This window comes from Lutjanus erythropterus, chromosome 19 (genome assembly GCF_056507025.1).
Source record: "Lutjanus erythropterus isolate fLutEry1 chromosome 19, fLutEry1.hap2, whole genome shotgun sequence".
Classification (NCBI taxonomy): domain Eukaryota; kingdom Metazoa; phylum Chordata; class Actinopteri; order Lutjaniformes; family Lutjanidae; genus Lutjanus; species Lutjanus erythropterus.
In genome coordinates this window covers 1,517,930-1,536,335 of record NC_139335.1, presented here as the reverse complement: position 1 = coordinate 1,536,335, position 18,406 = coordinate 1,517,930, and the positions used below count along the sequence as shown (strand labels likewise).

At 40.7% G+C, this 18,406-nt stretch overlaps 3 protein-coding genes across 5 annotated transcripts; 1 reads left to right on the top strand and 2 right to left on the bottom strand.

Moving 5' to 3' along the window:
* Positions 1 to 2,313: 2,313 nt before the first annotated feature.
* On the bottom strand, positions 2,314 to 7,111 carry tmub2 (transmembrane and ubiquitin-like domain containing 2). Of its 2 annotated transcripts, none has more exons than XM_084743722.1 (3): positions 6,954 to 7,111; positions 4,829 to 5,463; positions 2,314 to 3,499 (listed from the first exon to the last, which is right to left on the bottom strand). In XM_084743722.1, the coding sequence occupies exons 2-3, from the start codon at positions 5,446 to 5,448 to the stop codon at positions 3,106 to 3,108; spliced, it is 1,014 nt and encodes a 337-aa protein (XP_084599848.1). In that variant the 5' UTR covers positions 5,449 to 5,463; positions 6,954 to 7,111; the 3' UTR covers positions 2,314 to 3,105. The 2 variants fall into 2 exon arrangements, with proteins under 2 accessions (XP_084599848.1, XP_084599849.1); XM_084743723.1 differs by lacking the exon at positions 6,954 to 7,111 and adding an exon at positions 6,697 to 6,812.
* A 1,393-nt stretch (positions 7,112 to 8,504) lies between these two features.
* Positions 8,505 to 15,225, bottom strand: asb16 (ankyrin repeat and SOCS box containing 16). Of its 2 annotated transcripts, none has more exons than XM_084744552.1 (7): positions 15,117 to 15,225; positions 12,145 to 12,492; positions 11,540 to 11,810; positions 10,716 to 11,124; positions 10,478 to 10,561; positions 9,895 to 10,005; positions 8,505 to 8,918 (listed from the first exon to the last, which is right to left on the bottom strand). In XM_084744552.1, exons 1-7 carry the CDS (start codon positions 15,181 to 15,183, stop codon positions 8,733 to 8,735), a joined length of 1,476 nt encoding a protein of 491 aa, XP_084600678.1. In that variant the 5' UTR covers positions 15,184 to 15,225; the 3' UTR covers positions 8,505 to 8,732. The 2 variants fall into 2 exon arrangements, with proteins under 2 accessions (XP_084600678.1, XP_084600679.1); XM_084744553.1 differs by lacking the exon at positions 15,117 to 15,225 and adding an exon at positions 12,645 to 12,974.
* A 552-nt stretch (positions 15,226 to 15,777) lies between these two features.
* On the top strand, positions 15,778 to 18,137 carry nfatc2ip (nuclear factor of activated T cells 2 interacting protein). Its single transcript, XM_084744099.1, has 7 exons — positions 15,778 to 15,802; positions 15,891 to 16,032; positions 16,301 to 16,375; positions 16,593 to 16,848; positions 16,934 to 17,078; positions 17,769 to 17,881; positions 17,976 to 18,137. Exons 1-7 carry the CDS (start codon positions 15,778 to 15,780, stop codon positions 18,135 to 18,137), a joined length of 918 nt encoding a protein of 305 aa, XP_084600225.1.
* The last annotated feature ends 269 nt before the right edge of the window (positions 18,138 to 18,406 follow it).

The window sequence follows — 18,406 nt, the reverse complement described above, 5'->3', positions numbered from 1 at the left end:
CAGAGGTGACATCCTCGTGTGCACACTTGACTCACGTATACTGGAGCTCTCATCAGTGGCTTTTTGATTCTAGCGTTTTATTGCACAGTTGTGTGTGAGTGCCTCGGTGTGCTGACTTGCATTCAGCGTGAACGTCACTTTTTGTGTGTGTGTCGTGTGTGTACGTGCAGTTAGAGGGTGTGTGTGTGATCATTTATATTTTCATAAAACTATGCATCCTAGAATGTGACATTTTTGTGAAAGTATATGTGCCATTTAAATATTTAACTTTTTGTTTACATCAACAATATATTTAAGTTTTTATTTGCCGCTGCCTCTGCAGTGATGCAGTGTGTATATTATCTGTGTGTAAAGGAGATTTTTGATATTTGATGAGCCAGTAGGCTTTTGGGGCACATGAACAGTACGTGTATATACGACGTGTGAGATGTAAAAGTAATCACGAATCCAACGTAACTTCCTTTTCTTCAGTATAAAAAACTCATGTTGTGTATTTTCACTCAGTTTCTGCTCAAAGATCACATCATACAGACACATGCTGTCAGATATTTCACATGCTTTAGAGGGTGGATGCACTATTTCACTAATCTTGTACTTGCAACTTTTCTGTGTCCCAGAGGAGCATTTTTATTTGTTTCTCTTCATTACTGTTGCAGATGTCACTGTTTGTATATATCAGGACATTGCTGTAAAACTTTGGGACTGTTTGAAAATTATTAGGGGGCTGAGGAGTCCAGAGCAGGGTTACAGTGATGGATGGTACCGTCAAAGACCCCTTTTTTCTCCCAGAACATCAATCGCACTCTCTGTTTTTTGTTCTTCTTAAAACTATTTCTGTCACTTTTTAATGTTGGCGACCAAATGCAACACTAAAGCCCCTTTTACAGTGGACGAAAAAAAAAAACTCATTCACATTCATTCATTGCTGAGACAAATGACTGCAGTAGTGTGGTGTATTTATTGGCTCCAAGGATGGAAACGGGACTAATTTTTGCTCAAACATCGTTTCAAATTAATCAGCATTAAGCTTGAAAGTGAGACTGAAGTAAAAGAAAATGTGTAAAATCCTCGCCCCTCTCTATGACAGTCGGTTTTTCCCTTATTTAAGACCAGCTGTTTGTAACCAGATATAATTAGACAACACAGTGTATGAACTAGAGGTGCAAATCCATCATTGGTAAAATCAACTATCAATTAAGTAACGATCAGTTAATCGACACATGCAAAATCTTTAAAAAAAATTAAATCGCCAAACAAAACCAAATGTATTTTTCCCTCCTCAATCAGCGCAGCGTTAGACACCAAAAAAACAGGTGCTAACTAGAACCTTATTGGGTTTTACCATTTTTAGTGGTAACACTTTAAGAAAATATGAAATATGCACCACTGTAACAGTAATTCAGTGATTTGGTTGCCCCTCTCGTTGGCTTTTCCCTTTTTTAAATGTGGCTGTTTATAACAACTTTTGTCCTCTGACATAATCAGACGATGTGACGTAAGAACCGGTTCTTTTTGAGCATAACGCCAACTTTATGTATTACTTGTTTAATTTATAGAGAGCAGGGAAGGATCACTTACTCTATATTTTATTCTGTTTTTCACATAAAAGATTTATTGTAAAAAGAAAAAAAAAGTGCGTTATGGGTCATCAAGGTTTTATTTACCTCTTTAAAATCATTTTGCTCATGAAACAAACGTGTCAGTTTTGTAGGACCAGAACAGAAAGTGGTCTATCAGAGTGATTCACTTATACGGTGGCTGAAATAACTGTTTCTGTGGAACTAGAGAAAGAAAGGGTTTTTCATAAAACAAAATGAAGATTCACCCTCCCTCTCCATCCCAGTAGTTTTCCAACAGTCCCTAAAGTGCATTTGGTTTTATGCCTCAAATGTCATGACGTGACAATCTGTCAAAGCCTGATTTAATTCCCAGCATGACTTCACAGTTTCACTTTTCTGTTTCAGTCACTCTGAACGTGCCCCTTTTCAGTCTTTTCCAGTGAAGTCTTGTGACGTGCACTAAAGATAAATGAACTGTCGCTGAGATCCTTTGATAGATGTGATTCACTGAAGCCACCATCCAGCGTGGATAAAACAAACAGCTGATGTTCTCTCGTGGCTCTCTTTGTATCTGTGTGCAGTACGAGTGCAATAACAAAGAATGCAATGTTTGCGATATTTTTTTCCATGTGTGGATGAACATAATGTGATATATTTTTCTTCACTGCCATGCATACTGGTGTTTGTATATAAATAAACACAAAGCGCATCCAGAGGCTCCGTTCTTTAGCCTACAGACAGACAGTGGAATGGGTTTGGTTTGAAATGCTTTAATTTGAGACATCACTGAAGCCAGAGCAGTCCAGCATAATCAGGAGGGTCAGGTCCCCCTCCAAATCTTTTAAGTGCCAGATGCAGGTTCATCTGATTCATTCTATCATTTTATTTACAGAAAATACACAATATATTTACAACATCTTCTCAAAAAGTATTTTTATGACTAGTGATTATTTAAATTAGCCTATTTCTATATAGCAACAGTTTTTCGAGCGACAAAAATATCAAAGTTTTCTGCCGAGCGCTGAGTCAGCTGTACATACAGTCCATATTTGCTTACACAGAGATTTAATCATTCAAATAACAAAAAAAAGTTTAACTGGCACACACAGCACAACAGTGAGTGGTTCCAAAAGATTTTAAAGTCTTGCATCTATCGATTAATTTGACATTTTTTAAACACAGAAACAATGGCCTCAAAAACAGTGACAGACAGGAAAGCATCATGAGTCATTAGCGACAATAAAAGATCCGACAGGGAGAGTGTTTAAACATGGTGAGAACCACTACGTCAAAGCTCAACTTCACTCACTGCAGATTATTTTTTACCTCATGTGAACTGTACAATCACTCTGTTTATGTTTTGGTATATGCACAGACAGACTCACATCGCCACCCACACACTCTGCAGGTATCCAGTCAGCTGCGGCATCTTGCACCGAGCCCCTCTTTGATCAGCTTGTGTCATCAGACGCCGCCCACCGCCGTGGTTATTTTTATTTTACTTCGCAACATTCAGCGGCAAGCGTGCGCTCTTTCCTCTGCCTCTTCAGCGGCTGTGCATCCCAAATATCAGAAAGCTGAAGAACACAGTGACTCCCACGAGGGAGATGGTCGCAGGGGCGGTGAAAAACTGCCGGTAGTTGATGCGAAAGTACCACACCACAGCCAGGATCACCACAAACACGGGCACAACCAAGCTGCTGGTGCTGATGGCCACGCCGGCGGCCCTGAATCCTCCGGAGACCCCGGACCCGACTCCTGCTCCGGCCCCGGACTGAGCCCCCTCCTCTGGAGCGGCCTCATGCAGGGCCTGGGAGATGTGGCAGTGGATCACGCTGTTGTTTGTGATGTTTAGCGAGAACAGAGTCCTCTTGGGATCCTGCAGCAGCTGGCCTTGGTAGATGAGTTTTATTTGATGCTCCCGACCTGAGAAGTATTTACTGAAGAAGAGGAGAGACGAGAAAGAGCGGCAGTTAGAAGATGTATTTATGGAGTAATGTGGCATTTTGAGAAACATACATATTTGCTTTCTTGCAGAGAGGTAGAGGAGAGGTTCAATGACATTCTTATGTCAGCTGGTTAGCTTAGCTTAGCATAAAGGCTGGGGGCAGGGGGAAACAGCCTGGCTCTGTCCAAAGGTAACAACACTTATCAGGGTTCAACGTTAATGTTTACTTGCAAAGGCGTGCAACTGGTTCAGAAATCTACATGCCCAAAGTCACTTTTACTTGCCCCTGTGCAAACAGTTTTATTTATCAGAGCTTATCAAATAACAGTAAAGACAGACGTCACGTCTACTCTCAGACTGGAACATCTATAAAATGTCAGAAGATAGTAGGAAATGTCCAGCTCAGTTTCTTTAAGTCAAAGGTGATGTCTTCACACATCTTGTTAAGATTGTCCAGAAACCAAAGATACTCACTTTTCACTTTATTATGATAAATGCTCATTGCAAGAAAAATTACTTTAACAATTACTTGATAATCAAAATAGTTTTTTAATTTAATTCTTTTTTACCACTTGCCCCCTTGGGTTCACAAGTTGCTACTTTACTAGCCCGATGTGGCATTTTACTTGCCCTGGACAAGCAGTTAATCCTAGACATTGACCCGTGTTGATAGGTGAATTTTGTTAACCAAACACCTCTAAATTGCTCTAATTAACATATGATATCTCAAAACATATTTTTTAATGTTTAAATGTCACATGTGAGAATATTTCTCATCCTGTAAATGTGGGTGGATTCATGGTGAAAGTGATCCGAACAGTATCGTTCACCACCGTCGCTGTCATTACCGTTGTGGCGTGGAGTCTGCCATTCATTTGAGTTAAGGTTCTAACAGTTCTAAAACTGTTCTCACTCAAGCAGCTGGTGGAGTCTGGACCACAGCCTTAGAGTTATGGTGTGAATGCTGCTTGAATCAGAATGATTTTAGAACTATATTTTTCATAGTTAATAGTCCTCTGTGAGGACGGCACTTAAGAAAGATTTTTTTTGTAGTTTGAGTTCTTGGACTGGACGACCCTGTAGACTCACACTTGACCTCTCTAAAAACATGCTGTGTGCATTTTAGTTTTTGCAAACTTTAACAGAACATCAGGTGTTCATTTAGCAGAGCCAGGCAAGCCAGTCTTTAAGTTAAACTAAGCTAACTGGCTGCTGGCTTTAGCTTCATATTTGGGATCCATCTTCACATCAGAATGTGAAATGATTCACTTAATAATCAATCTGTCCTTGAAGTCTGTAGGTTTGGGATTGTTTCACCAACCTTTTCAGTCCTCCCACTGTATCCTGTGGCTCTACAACAGCTACCTCCTCCGTATCGTTTAAAAACTTCAGACGAACAGAGATACAAGTGGTAGTGGTGGTGGGGGAGATGGTGCTGGACAACACTGGGATATGCTTTATAATCTTTTTATCTTCCTCCTCCAGCTGCTCCTCATCATCATCGTCCTCCTCTGCATCAATGTCATCATCCTCCTCGTCAGAAGTTTGCAGTCTTCCAGCCTGCGGTGGTTTACTCTGTATGTCCAGCAGCAGATCTGTCCTGACCCCCTCAGCTCCCTCCCCCGTCGTCCCCTCGCCCTCTCCTCTGTCCATCCCTGGCTCGCCGTCGTCCGGCTTGTTCTCCTGCGATGGCGCAGGAGCCTGCTGTTCGGGGGCGTCAGCGTTGGGGGGCCCTCCGCTGTAGCTGTCGTGGCCTCCCAGCCCAATCAGAGAGGCGTGAGCGCCCACGGTGAGGATGGTGCCCAGTATGTGGTCTCCCCGGTCGGCCACATGGGTCGAGAGCCAAGCCAAGACGAGGGCCAGGGCCAAGAGCAACACGCCGCCTGCCGCTGTTACCTCATCCTCCATCCCGTCCAACATGGTCAGTGCACACACTGCCATCGCTGTCCTCCAAACCTGAAGACAAGGAAAATGAGTCAAGTTTATTTATTCATTAAAGCTACTACAAGGAGTGATTTTTTACTGGTTATGAAATACTTTATTTAATACTGATATATATGACTGCATAAGCAAACAAGGCCATCAGAGAGAAGATCGTCTGTTTCTATACAATTATTCTTAACACCTACAACCGGGTCAGACTCGAGTCTGTGTTCACATTTTCCCAGACAAAGTTACAGTGAGTAGTGTGTTAACTAGCACTTCAATCAGGCCTTAAAAGTTCAGCCTGTCAAGGCCTGATGCCATCAAAACACTGTCAGAAACTGACCCAGGATATTACAGCCCGACATTTTTCTTAACAAACTTCCCTCTGCACCAAACAGTTCAGAGTTTTCAGTGACAGGGACAACACATGCAGGGAACTGGAACTGGCAACAATTAAAGTGGGGAGAAATATATATATAAATAAATATAGTGCAGTCCAGACAAGACGTGAACCTGTGAAATATGGGAGAGATAAGGTCTGACCCAAAGCCATCAGTCCCGTCAATACAAAATACATGTTTTGACTTTTTTTTGTGTAATTTTAAGTTTCCTTATTCAACAAATTAGGTAACATTACTGAAATTTCTAGACTATTACTTAAATATCAATGAATGCATTTTTAATGCAAATTCCTAATTGAAATTAATCAATTAATAATTAATTGTTAACATCCCTATTCCAAATTTTATGGGTTTTTTTTATCAGTATGTCCTGCTTTCACAGGCCTGTTTATGATCAGATAGGCTACAAAATGCAGATGGTCTGGATGTTAATTCAAACTGTACTCGGTACTCACCTATGATTTTACTATTACTACAACTATGATTTATAATCATTTACTTCCGCCCCTGGTAGCTACATATATGTTTTGATAACAAACCGGTTTGAATTCACAAAAATACATAAAATCAGAATAAAAATAGAAAATTGCAAAAAAACAAAATCTTAGTAATATTAGATCTAATAAATAGGCAGACATATGCAGGTACTGAGAGTGACAGAACACGGTAGAAATGTGTTCCAGTAACTAAAAGCTGTAGGATGTAAGTTAGTCAACATAAAGGTTCGCTGCTGCTCAACAGCTGTGTGTTGTAGCTGTGAAGCTCAGTCCAAACACACACAGCTAACAGCTCAAAGCTAACAGTGTCACCAGTTTTCTACAGTTGATAACCTCGACATCAAATCGTTTAAACTGAACATTACCTTCTCTGCAGCCTCACCCTCTGAGTCGCTAACTTGTGCTGTAACAGTTTACGCTGTTGTTCCTGTTAGCGAGCTAAGTTAGCTTCAGAGCTAGCCTCCTCCTACCCCTCCACCCCCACCCCCCCTCCCGGCTGAAAAACGACCTTCGGCTGTTTACGGTTCCCGCAGCTCGATTTGTTTCGTCGCTAACAGTTTTTAAAACTGAACAAAACAGGTCGTGTGAACGTCTTCGCTGTGAGTTTATAAAACCATCCTACCTGCCTGCGGTAAAATCAGAGCATGTTTGAGGACGAGGCTCGATGCTAGTCGGGTTAGCAGCTGCTGCTTAACAACCACATAATAAACACAGAGGCGACGCAGCGGCGTGACGTCATCACGCCATCACGGGTCAGCGGGGGCGCTTGTTTTGGATGTGGGTCACGCCTGTTCTCCCTGCCTACACAACAATACAGTTTTTCTCAGTCGCTTTGGCTCGGTTGTTGAATGATTACATTTGTTCTGAAACATTAACTTTAAACCTCAGTTTGTTGTTAACAACAGATTTGAATAAAGTTTGTTTTCGTCAGTTTTTTTTTAGTTTATTTGTTGGGACAAGTCCAGTTGTGTAAGCAGTGTCTGTACACGTGTAATAATCTACAACACAAGACATCGATTTGGTCTTGATGATGACGACTGGCGCTTTTATGATCAACACATTGAGACAACAGAACTTCTGTCATTACATGTGAAATTACAACTTATTATCTCAAAATGATGATTTTGTATTTAAATATATCTCAAAATAATGAGTTAATATAAAGCCCAATTTTAGATACTAGCTCAACGTTTTAAATCATTATTCTAAAATACTAGAATTATTATTATGAAACATTAAATTATTATTTTAAAACGCTAAATAAATAATTATTATTGAGAAACAATAACTTGTTATTATGAAATACTACATTATTATTTAAAAATACTAAATCATTTTAAGATACTAAAAATTTTATTTTAAAACACTAAATAATTATTTAGAAAAACAAAATCTTTATTTTGAGATAAGTTAGAATTTATCATATATATATATTGAGATAAATTGTTGTTAATAACTATACAGATAGATGTAGGTTATCCTGACCATTCAAATTAATATAAAATTATGAATATTACACACCTTTTAGGATGACAGCTTTCTCAGCACCCACCAACTTTAACTGACTTCCAGGGTCCCTGCTGATTAAACTGCTCATCAGTCATAATGATCAGAATAATTAATTATTTAAATTCAAGGTGAAGCACCACCACAATAGGTAGCAGCCATAAGCCCATTATAGGCAGTATAGGATATACATAATTGCTTTAATGCATATATAGAGAGAGATATGTGATGTATACATTTTAAATTGATCTGTCATGGATTATGTTTTATCTAGATTTGGTTTGAAGAAAGCTGCACAAAAAGTACAAAACCATCAAAACTAAAATTACTTAAATTCTACTTAAACTCATTTCAGATTAATATAGAATTGGAAAGTCTGTACTTTTACTTAGATTCATGCATTAACAATTAAAGTACAGACTTGAAAATCTACTCATAAAAGTACAGGTACCAAAAAAAGTTAATTATAATAACTTGAGTATTTGTAATTGGTTACTTCCACCCCAGCCTATAATGCAACATATTGCTCGATTATGGTGTTCCATTTGTGAATACTGAGTAAGTCAAAGAATTTATATATATAATTAAGTATAGTTTTTACTGCACACTCATGTGGCAGTAACCAACTAATACAATATAAAGAAAAGATAAATAAAAAACAATCCAACAAGAGATAGTCGTGTTTATTTCTGTTTTCTTACAGAAACTCCCTCTGAAAGTCTTCTTCACAAGTTCACTTACACTTGAACAAATAACAGTCCCATTAGAAGAGATTCAAGTTAACAAAACCAAGTGTTAGTTTAAAAAAAATAACAGAAACTGCTTAATGTAATTTAAAACAAGTTTTGTCTACAAAGAGGCACCATACTGTGAAAAACATATAAACAATATGAAGTCACTGGAGCGTCCCATCATTGCACAGCAGCAGGTAATCCCTCACAGAGCTGGGAATGTCCAGTCCACTGACTGCCGAGTAACATCGGGCCCCGAGTTGCAGGCGTAAAGCACATCGACAGAGATGCTGCAGAGAGCGAGGCTGGCCACTCCGCTGACGCACCAAGTCGAAGAAAGACCGGTGTTCCTGAGGTGAAGACAGACAAACAACAACACACATATAGCACTGGACTGTAACGAGAAGAGAAGAGGTGATTTAAAGCTAGGGTAGGAACGGCCTAGACGTCTGCACCTCTTCTTGGTTCTGTTTTCAGCATTTAGAGAATCTGGCCTGTGATGGTACACTTAATAGTTGTATTATTGACAGACAGCTCCTCAGAGCTGGAGAGCTCTGTCTGAGAGGGTCGGTGGCAGAGTGGAGCTTCTGGAGGAAGAAACACCGGAGTCGCTCTGATGATGACTCTTTCATTAGCAGGAGGCGAGCTTGGAGTGGATGTTTCAAACTTTTGGGACTGAAAAGTAGAGTAATTATCACTCCTGCACCTCAACCGTTGTAGCAGCAATGCACAAAGAAATCGCAGACCTGTGGATTGGCCAGATGAGAGCTCAGTGTTTGTTTGTTTTTAAATTTGGGGATTAAAAAATGGATTTTCATGTTTGCTTGTAAAGCTGTGTGCAGCAGCGACCATGGAGGAGCCAACTGTGCGGTTATAGTAAGATAATTAGTCTGTCTGTCCATGTTGACTGCTGACCGGAGGAGAAATGTATTTGACAGTCATTTCATGAGAGTATAGAGAAGAGGGATGTAAAGGAAAGAATTGCCTTTCTCTGGTGAGTACCGACACACAAATACACACATGGGGCCTTCATACTGAATTTTTTTTGGTTCTGACAGTATTTCTGTAGTTTCGAAATTAATCTCTATGTTTTGAAATGTAGTTCCTGTCCTCTGTTGCTGTTTGCACTCTCAGGTATCTGCTTTATTACATACAGCTCACTTATGGTTGCCTTGGTAAACTGTTGTGTTTGCATGACGTGTGTGCTGCTCATCTGGTAGGAGGGGCTCAGGATGGAGAAAACAAGATCTAACTCAGATGAGATCCAACAATCAACCGTTTTTAGGTTTTCTACCTACTGCAGCTTTAACACTGCCAGCAGCTCACCTCATATATCTCTGTGGACAGAGAGTCCATCCAATCACAGGGCGGGACAGAGGTGTACGAGTTCAGCATCACCTCCAGAGTGGCAGCAGACAGGACACACTGCTTCAACAACTGTCGAGAGGAAAGAAACATGTCACATCTGTCCAACGTAAATAAAGAAGTTTCTTGAAAACTGACTTAATTCTCCAGGAGAGGAGTCAAAGTATTTTACACGAGAAAAGAGGACAGATTTAGGTTCATCCTTGTCGGATGTACGTTTGTGTGCTCCACTTGTTTTCATATGTTTGGACCTATTTTTCAATTGACAAGATTGTGACAGGATTAATTATTCGATTTTCATTTTCAACTAATCAATTATGAATCTAATGATCGGCAATAAATTATTTGCAGTTTTGATGCATGTTATTGCAAGTTACTGCTAAATTTCTTCCATCGTCTTTTCATTTATTTGGCGACCCAAATAAAATCTCCTGTGACCCACATGTGGGTCCCAACCCAGTGTTTGGGAACGACTGCCTTAAAGGTATCAAGTACTGATACCCTGTTCTTATCAGTATCATACCCAGTGTGGTACCCATCTAACCTTTGGGGAAACAGGCTTTGCTCCGTGGTTCAGAAGAGACCGTGCTATCGCTTCCGGTTGTTGGTCTGGGTAATCTTCAAGCACCTGAAAGAACAAGAAGAAAACTGTTTATCCCACTCATTGAGCTAAAAAGTAATATCTCTACTCGATAAATGTCTTTTAGATTGTTGTTAGCTGTTTCACGTAGCTCTCCCTAGCTTGCCCTGACCTTGAAATCCCCTCAGTTCTTATGATCTACCTGTAACAGACAGTCCATCGGTGTGTATCCTGCACAGTTGGCAGCATCTGCCTTTGCTCCGTGCTGCAGGAGGACATCTACAATCCGTGGGCAGCAGTTTGCACATGCATTGTGCAGGGGGGTGTGCTGTTTCCTGCCTGCAGTTCTGGAGTCAGCTCCTGCATCCAGCAGCTTTTGGATCACACGCAAATAGCGGCCGGCCTCTGAGGGCCTCTCGGCGCCGGAGCACGCGGCGTTCAGAGGGGTTTCTCCCTCTCGATTCGTCGCCAGCACATCTGCTCCGTGCCTGAGGAAGAGCTCCACGTGCTCCTCCAGGCCTCGTCGTGCGGCCATGTGCAGAGGCGTGAGCCTGGACTCCGTCATCCTCACATTGACCTCTGCACCTCCCTCCAACAGTAACTCAGCGCACCTGGAACAAAACGCAAATTCTGATCACACCATGAGCCAGCACACGTCTACTTTGCAAAAACATCTAATATATAAAAAGCTTTTTCTTTCTAGAGCTGCAACAATTTGTTGTCGGCTAAAGCCCTGACATTCCAAGTTGACTAAAACATTTTATTTCCAACATGTTTAAGCCTGAATCTTCACTGAAGATCCTTAGCTCGGAGCCACGTTCACATGCACATTTTTTTAATTCAATTTTCACTTCCATTATTTGGGAGATTCTGCAACACTGTTTTCTTGTGACATTCCAGCAGTGTCAGAATGAGGGCGAGTAGATAATGAGTGAATTTTCATTTTTGGGTGAACTATCTCATCTCCAGTTATCCCGATGGTGAAACTGGGGCTAACAGAGAACAGATTGTTGAGGGTAAACTCACTGGAACGACTGGGCAGATGTGCTGCAGAGGTGAAGAGGAGCGCTGCCGTCTGCAGCCAGCAGCTCAGGCTCTGCTCCATGAGAAAGCAGGAGCTGGACGCAGACAGTGTGGCCACCTATACAGGCATCATGGAGGGCGGTGTTTCCTCCGGGGTCGGCGTTCACCTCCGCCCCACGAAACAGCAGCTCCTCCACACATCCCGTGTGACCTCTGCTGGCAGCCAGACGTAACGCTGAGGTTTGCTTCACCTTGGAGCTCAGCGTCCACATACCTGATGGAGGAACGCAGAAGCTGTTGAGTGTTACTAAAGGGACAATTCACCCTAAAATCAAAACCTCTTCTTCAGCTAGATGGTTTTGGTGAGAGTTGCTGGGTTTTGGAGATATCCACTGTAAACATGTTTTCTTTCTTGTCAATATAAATATATTAGTCCTATTATTTTGGACAAAAGGCAGATATATCCAGAACTCTTCAACTCACTCCAAAAAAACCTAAATGGATAAATACTTCTACAGCCCTGGGGAAAAATAGGTATTTTAATTTTTAGGTAAAGGATCCCTTTAACATTTAATAAAGATTATCAGACAGAGGTGTTGAACTCATACCCATCTCTGGAGTCCACACCATCTCCTCGTGCACCGTCTCCATCAGGGCATTGACCATCGCGGGGTCCTTCAGCACCGCATACACTCCTTTCATATCCCCACACATGAAGGTGTTGTGGACCGCCGTGTCTCTGCACCGGACCTGGGATGGAGGTGCCCGGACCTCCTGCAGGCGCCGTTGCTGCGTCCTTGGAGGAGGCCTAGGGGCCCGGGGGAGCGGGGCCCTGGTCATGGCTCTCCTCTGAGCCAGCGCTCTCCGAGCATCCTCCCACTCCTGAAACTCCTGCTCCAGTCTCAGAGAGCGCAATGAGGTAGAACTGAATGGAAATGTTTCCTTGGACATGGCACCTTAAAGTGAGCCCACCAGGAGGTTCATGTTTGACAAGCTGTACAAAGGAGAAAGGTTTGTAAGTAAACAAATTTATGAGCCGGACGTCCATACAGAAAAACCCCCTGAAGCACTGGGCAGAGAGAAATGTCAGCCTACAGCTTTTACTCACCTTTCACTGGAACAGCAGTGAGTCACAGAGGCCCAAACTGTCATCAGGTGAAAACTTTCATAACTTAAATCAGACTTGCTTCTCTCTTCCGTAAAATATTACAAGGAGGACTCCAAATCAAATGTCCGTCCTCTGTGGCCGCAAGACTGTTGCTCAAATACAAGTTCAGCACTAGTTATTAATAGATCAGAATGCAAACTGACACTTGTAATACCCCAAAAGGCCACCAAGAGGCAGTATTGACCCGGTATTTATGTCCCAAAACAGTCATGGAAACCAAAGAACCAAGAAATGTCAAGATACAACACCACGACTCACTTCAAAGTACAGTTATTATAGGTTTTTTTTTAATTTTTTCAAAATTGTTTCAACCTTTAAATTGTTCAATTCATCTGTTAACTTTTGAGACTTTTTCTAAATATGATCAAAATCATATTTTTTTCAAACTCCCCCCAAACCATTGGACCAATCATCCTCAAAATTAATCAGCATCACCTGCATACTTTGCTATCACAGGAATTTTGATTCACCTATCGGTTTGGATTTGACGAGCCAATCAAAAACATTTTAAAATCAAAATTGCTAATTTTCAAAAATCTGTAATAACTCATGAATGCAATGAGATGTCAACTTGAAAATTCAGATTCGTGTTCAAGAGTGTTCACAAAGCTAATGTATTAAAGTGCTTTGCTTTTCACCCATAGGGGGCACCACTAATGCAGAGAGTCTACATTTCATAATTGGCTGCATGAATTCGTACAAAGATTGGTTTGCATGATTTCAGATCAGGACTCAGTCGATGCATGAATTTTGGTAATGACTAATTGAAGCTGATGTGACTTATTACAATAAATCTAACTTTATAGACATTTTACAGTCCAAACTTCTAAAAATCAGCCGTACGTCCTACAGAGCTGAAATTTCTTCTGCAAATCTGCTGAATTGTGACAAAAGTTTGCCTCACTGCTACAAAAATTAAAAAGTCCAGCACTCTCTTTTTTTCAAACTATGAAAAATCACATGTGTTTTCTTTGAAATGTTACCAAAATGGACACAGACATGTCAAAATCAGTCAGACAGTGAGACTGCAGTGATATTAATATCTGAGAGGGACCTGGCTGGGAATATCTTGCTGCAATTTGTACTATAGGCACAACATTTTTATTTAATCTATTTTTTATATCATATTTCAAAAAAAATATTTTACAGTACCCTCAAGAGAAACAGGTTGGTGTGTGTGTGTGTGTGTGTGTGTGTGTGTGTGTGTGTGTGTGTGTGTGTTTTTTTATTTAAATTTCTGTGAATTTTTGGTTCATTCATGTCTTAAAGTCTTCAGCATATGGTTTTCTGCTCTAAAAATTTATTTTCCTCAATCTGCTTGGACCCCATTAAAACCTGAATGCAGCTCTAATTCATGTTTAGTATGTTTCCCTTAATACCTGAATGCAACACGAGACCATGGAAAATCCGCTCATGACTCACTATATCCGACAGTCCTTGAAGGCAGCATCAGCGCGCGAAGAGGGAAAACAAATATGGCTGAAACGGTGAGTGTTTGACAAATCTGCTGCTTTTAGCGGTTAAAAACCACTGAATCTATGATTTATATTAAAAAATCGGAAGTGTAATTTTGTTGTAATTAAACTTGATGCTAAATAAGACTGATCAGTTTGAGCGCAAAGCCACAGAAACAGATTAAACAACCCCTAACCTCGAATAAACTGCAAGTTAGCCTCAGCGAAGCCGGAGGTTAGCGGTGGGGTCAAGAAGGGAACCTCGCAGCTGCGAAAGATCTCGCGAGAATGATCATTTTACCCCAAACCATGATCTTCCGCTTGTGTTGACCGAATGTTTTCGGTTCCTAATCGTAACTAAAGAGTGATTACATTGTGAAAAGGAAAAATCCGTATACGATACACAGTAAAGAATCAGCGCACACAAATCTCGCGAGTATTTCGCAAATTAAAGGTTCCCTTCTCGACATGACCCAGGTTAGCTCCGTTAATTTGAATGTTTAATCAGAGCTCTTCAAAATAAAAGCTTGCGGTTAAGCGGCGACATCTAGCCAACACGTTTGGTTTCGTTTTTACTTTCCAGTGATATAACTGTTACTTAACCTACCAGTGTAATCACGTAAACAAAGCTTGACACTTTATGATTCGATGTGAATGTAATGAGAAAACAACAATAGCGACGATCCCCGTTAACGTAAATGTTAGCTTGTTAACACTTAATGCTGGTTAGCTAACTAACATTAACGTTAGCCTGCGTTTTCAGCAGCAAATGTAACATCAACCCCAGTTTACACTTTATAAATGAGTCCACATAGCTCAGACCAGTGCAGTCTAACTTTAATACAACAGCCAATAAACCTGAGCCCAAACTCTATTTGGGATTTTATTCCACACGATATTTTCAGAAAGTTGAGTAGTCTTTATTTTCTACTTAGTTGTCATTTTAACATTATATTACCGTGTGTCTCCCAGGTGTCTGACAGCGACGTCCAGGCTGCGAAGCCGCCGCCCAAACGGCGACGCATCCTCGACCCGTCCGCTATCGTCCCGGTGCCCGTCTATTCCAACAAGGTAAACAGCCAGCAGTGACTGTTTATGATGATATATTTCATGTCTGAAAGTTACTTTTTGAAGCAGTTTACATGCAGTATTCACTTTTATTTTTGTATTATTTTAATTGTCTGTTTTGGTTTGCCTCGTGCCGCCTAGAGCTGCGACAGTTAATCGATTATAAATCTGTTTTATATTAATCACCAACTATTTTGGTAATTGATTAATTTTCACAGAAAAAAATGAACATTTTATTTTTTTTTTATTTACTCCTTAATGACAGTAAACTGAAAATCTTTGAGTTTTGGAAAAAAAAAAAAAACAATTTGTAGACATTTTATAAGCAAACAATTAATTGATTAATTGAGAAAATCCTACAGATTAATTGGCAATGAAATTAATTGTTAGTTGCAGCCCTACTGCCTCCTGAAATGTTCCCTGATTTAACTATGTGGAACACTTTTGTTATTTATAGCTGTATAAATAAAGTTTATTATTATTTTTCTAAATCACCTGTGTGGTTTTGTTCTCAGGTCAGCAGCAGTCTGCAGCTGAAGCCAACAGCAGCAATGTTCACTGAAAAGGAGACCAAAGGTAAAAACTGAGCAGATTTTATTCAGTTTGGGGTGAAAAATACTGAGCGTTGATTTTTCGGCTGTAAGTTGTTTCTGCCTCTGAACAGACGACGGCGCAGATGACAGTTTGTGGTCACAGTTTTCATCTCGAGGATCGTCGGCGCCCGTCGTCTGCCTCAGCGACTCTGACGAGGACGAAGTGGAAGACATGCAGAGCAGATCAGAGCACATGAAGAAGAAAACAGAACCGTAAGTAGTGAAGTTCCGGTTCATCCTGCAACAAAATGCCCTCTAATGTAAACTGAGCATCATTTAAAAAGTGTGTTATAAAATCAGTAATTCTACACTTAAAGTCACCTTAAAGTTCATTCACAACATTTGACACAGATCTTCTCAGGTTAAGTTTCATTTGTGTCCTCTTCTGCTAAAGAGTTCTATTATAACTCAACAAAGATTCATTTAACAGTAGTTTGTGTACTTCGTTTCTCTCTTTTCTTATTTTCTTCCTTTTCTACAGAGAAACTGTTCGCTGTCCGTCTCCTCCAGCGAGTCCAGTCCTACAACAATCGAGACGGGTCAAACAGAAGATCAGGTGAGTCTCTACTTCGCTGTTTCTTATCAAATAATTAAGCAATATATAATACGAGAGGGAGTGTTGTTGTACGACCAGCGACACGACCTGGAGTGTGATTTTACTTTTATGCAACAGTTGAACGAGCACCATTTATTAGTTAAGTGTAATAATTAACAACAGATTATTAATTCTTTGTTGAAGTGTCAGTTGGTTTGTTGGTCTGTTTCTCCCTCAGTGAGATCGACAGAAAGCTCCAGGCGGTGAACTCCCTCCTGTCTCCTGAACCTCGGGACAGGAGGACCAGACGCCGCCGAGGTCCCCCCTCCTCAGACAATGATGATGATGTCATCATCGTGACCCCTAACAATGATGATGTCATCGTCATGAGCTCAAACTCTGGAGATCATGATTCTCTGTACAGCTCGTCGGTCCGGGAGATCCCCCTCAAGATCCGCTGCCGGACAGACGTGCACAAGATCCCGGTGCTGTCGGTACGACACCTGTAGAACCCTGTGAAAACGCTCAGATGCACGGTTGAATGAGAGGATTCAGTTTGTCTTGATGTTGTGTTTTTAGTCGACACCTTTGCGTGACGTGGTGACTCAGCTGTCCGTCATCCTGGACGTTCCTCCTCCTCGCCTCCTGTTGATGAGAGAGGAAGTGGAGCTTCCAACAGACTCGACGGTCGGCGAGCTCGGCCTCGGCATCGCAGACATTATTGGTGAGTCACATGACAAACAACTTAATTCTTCTGGGTTTTTTTTGGTAAATTGCTAAAATTTCTGCGGGTCTTTAAAATTCACATTTTAAGCCAATATGGATTTTTAAAAGGTCTTACACTTTAAAATGCCATAAAAACAGTAAGTATAGTGAGACAGAAAAGTTCTTATCACAAGGTCCAACTTAGTTTGTGTTTCTGAAGCTTTCAGCTAAATCTCATGGCCTTCTTCACTTTCTCAGTTGAAATGATTTAGTTATTATCACGTGACGTAAGTATTTTGTAAACCTAAACAATGAATTACAGTGAAAGATGGGCTCTACATAAAAAAAGAGTATCAATTTTCATCAGCTTCAGCTGTTGTTGGCAAATTTAATTTTGCATTTGTAGAATTTCCTCAGTTTTACCTGATTTGTATCACAACTCTGTGCTTGTGTTCTCTGGGACCAAGTCTGATGCAGTTCTTTCATGACACCACCAGAGGGCACCAAATCATTATCCAACAGAACTACAACACAGGTGGTGTCAGGAACTCTCAGGATAAAAAGTCCAGTCATGATGAACATGAAACAGTTTATTCAATACTGAACAGACATTTTTGATGTCAAACCCGCTCTGACCGCTCAGCTACCGCAGAATGCAGAAAATAAAAATCCAAAATCTTTGAAATGTCTTTTTATTTTTCTTGTGCAGAGTGTGTCGTCATGGCAGCAGAGAATAAAAGTGAAGCAGGCGACAGCAGCAGAATCACTGTGAGGCTGCAGAGCAAAGACAGAGACTCTTCACAGGAGTTCTCTCTCCACAGAGTTCGTAGCTCCTCCTCCTCTTCACCTTCACCTTCACCCACAGCAGGACACACACCAATGATGTCATAATAATCTGTGTGTTTTTGTGTTTCAGGACGCACCGCTGGGCTCCATCTTCTCCCAGTATCTGTCCAAAATGTCCTCCAGCGTCCAGAGGACGGTCCGCTTCCACTTCGACGGCTCCAAAGTGACACACAGCCAGACGCCGGCTCAGCTGGACATGGAGGACGGAGACATCATCGAAGTTTGGATTTAAGCCTTTAAGCTTCATTTCAGAAAATTCATTATATGTAAAAAAAAAAAAAAAGAAAAAGAAAAAAGTAAACATTTGGTGATTTGGTATTTCAGTTACTTTATTTTTACAAGTCACTTTATTTGTAATTAATACAAAGATTTCAGATGGGAATTGTATTTTTAGACACTATTGAAAACAAAATTAAAACAAAACGTTCAATAATTGTACAATTGTAAACTTATTTTAATGTTTTTGTGACTGTACAATAGATTCCAGGACTTTTTGAACTT

What these genes read in the sequence shown, in the direction of transcription:
- tmub2 (XM_084743722.1), bottom strand. Translation starts at nt 5,448, where the DNA reads ATGGCAGTGTGTGCACTGACCATGTTGGACGGGATGGAGGATGAGGTA. An exon ending in ACAGTGGGAGGACTGAAAAG is followed by an intron (nt 3,500 to 4,828) that starts GTTGGTGAAACA and finishes CCTCTTCTTCAG; the next exon opens with TAAATACTTCTCAGGTCGGG.
- asb16 (XM_084744552.1), bottom strand. Translation starts at nt 15,183, where the DNA reads ATGCGTCGCCGTTTGGGCGGCGGCTTCGCAGCCTGGACGTCGCTGTCA. An exon ending in GGTGTGGACTCCAGAGATGG is followed by an intron (nt 11,811 to 12,144) that starts GTATGAGTTCAA and finishes TTCCTCCATCAG; the next exon opens with GTATGTGGACGCTGAGCTCC. An exon ending in CAAAGCCTGTTTCCCCAAAG is followed by an intron (nt 10,006 to 10,477) that starts GTTAGATGGGTA and finishes TCCTCTCGACAG; the next exon opens with TTGTTGAAGCAGTGTGTCCT.
- nfatc2ip (XM_084744099.1), top strand. Translation starts at nt 15,778, where the DNA reads ATGTTCACTGAAAAGGAGACCAAAG. An exon ending in ATGAAGAAGAAAACAGAACC is followed by an intron (nt 16,033 to 16,300) that starts GTAAGTAGTGAA and finishes CCTTTTCTACAG; the next exon opens with AGAAACTGTTCGCTGTCCGT. An exon ending in CGGGTCAAACAGAAGATCAG is followed by an intron (nt 16,376 to 16,592) that starts GTGAGTCTCTAC and finishes TTTCTCCCTCAG; the next exon opens with TGAGATCGACAGAAAGCTCC.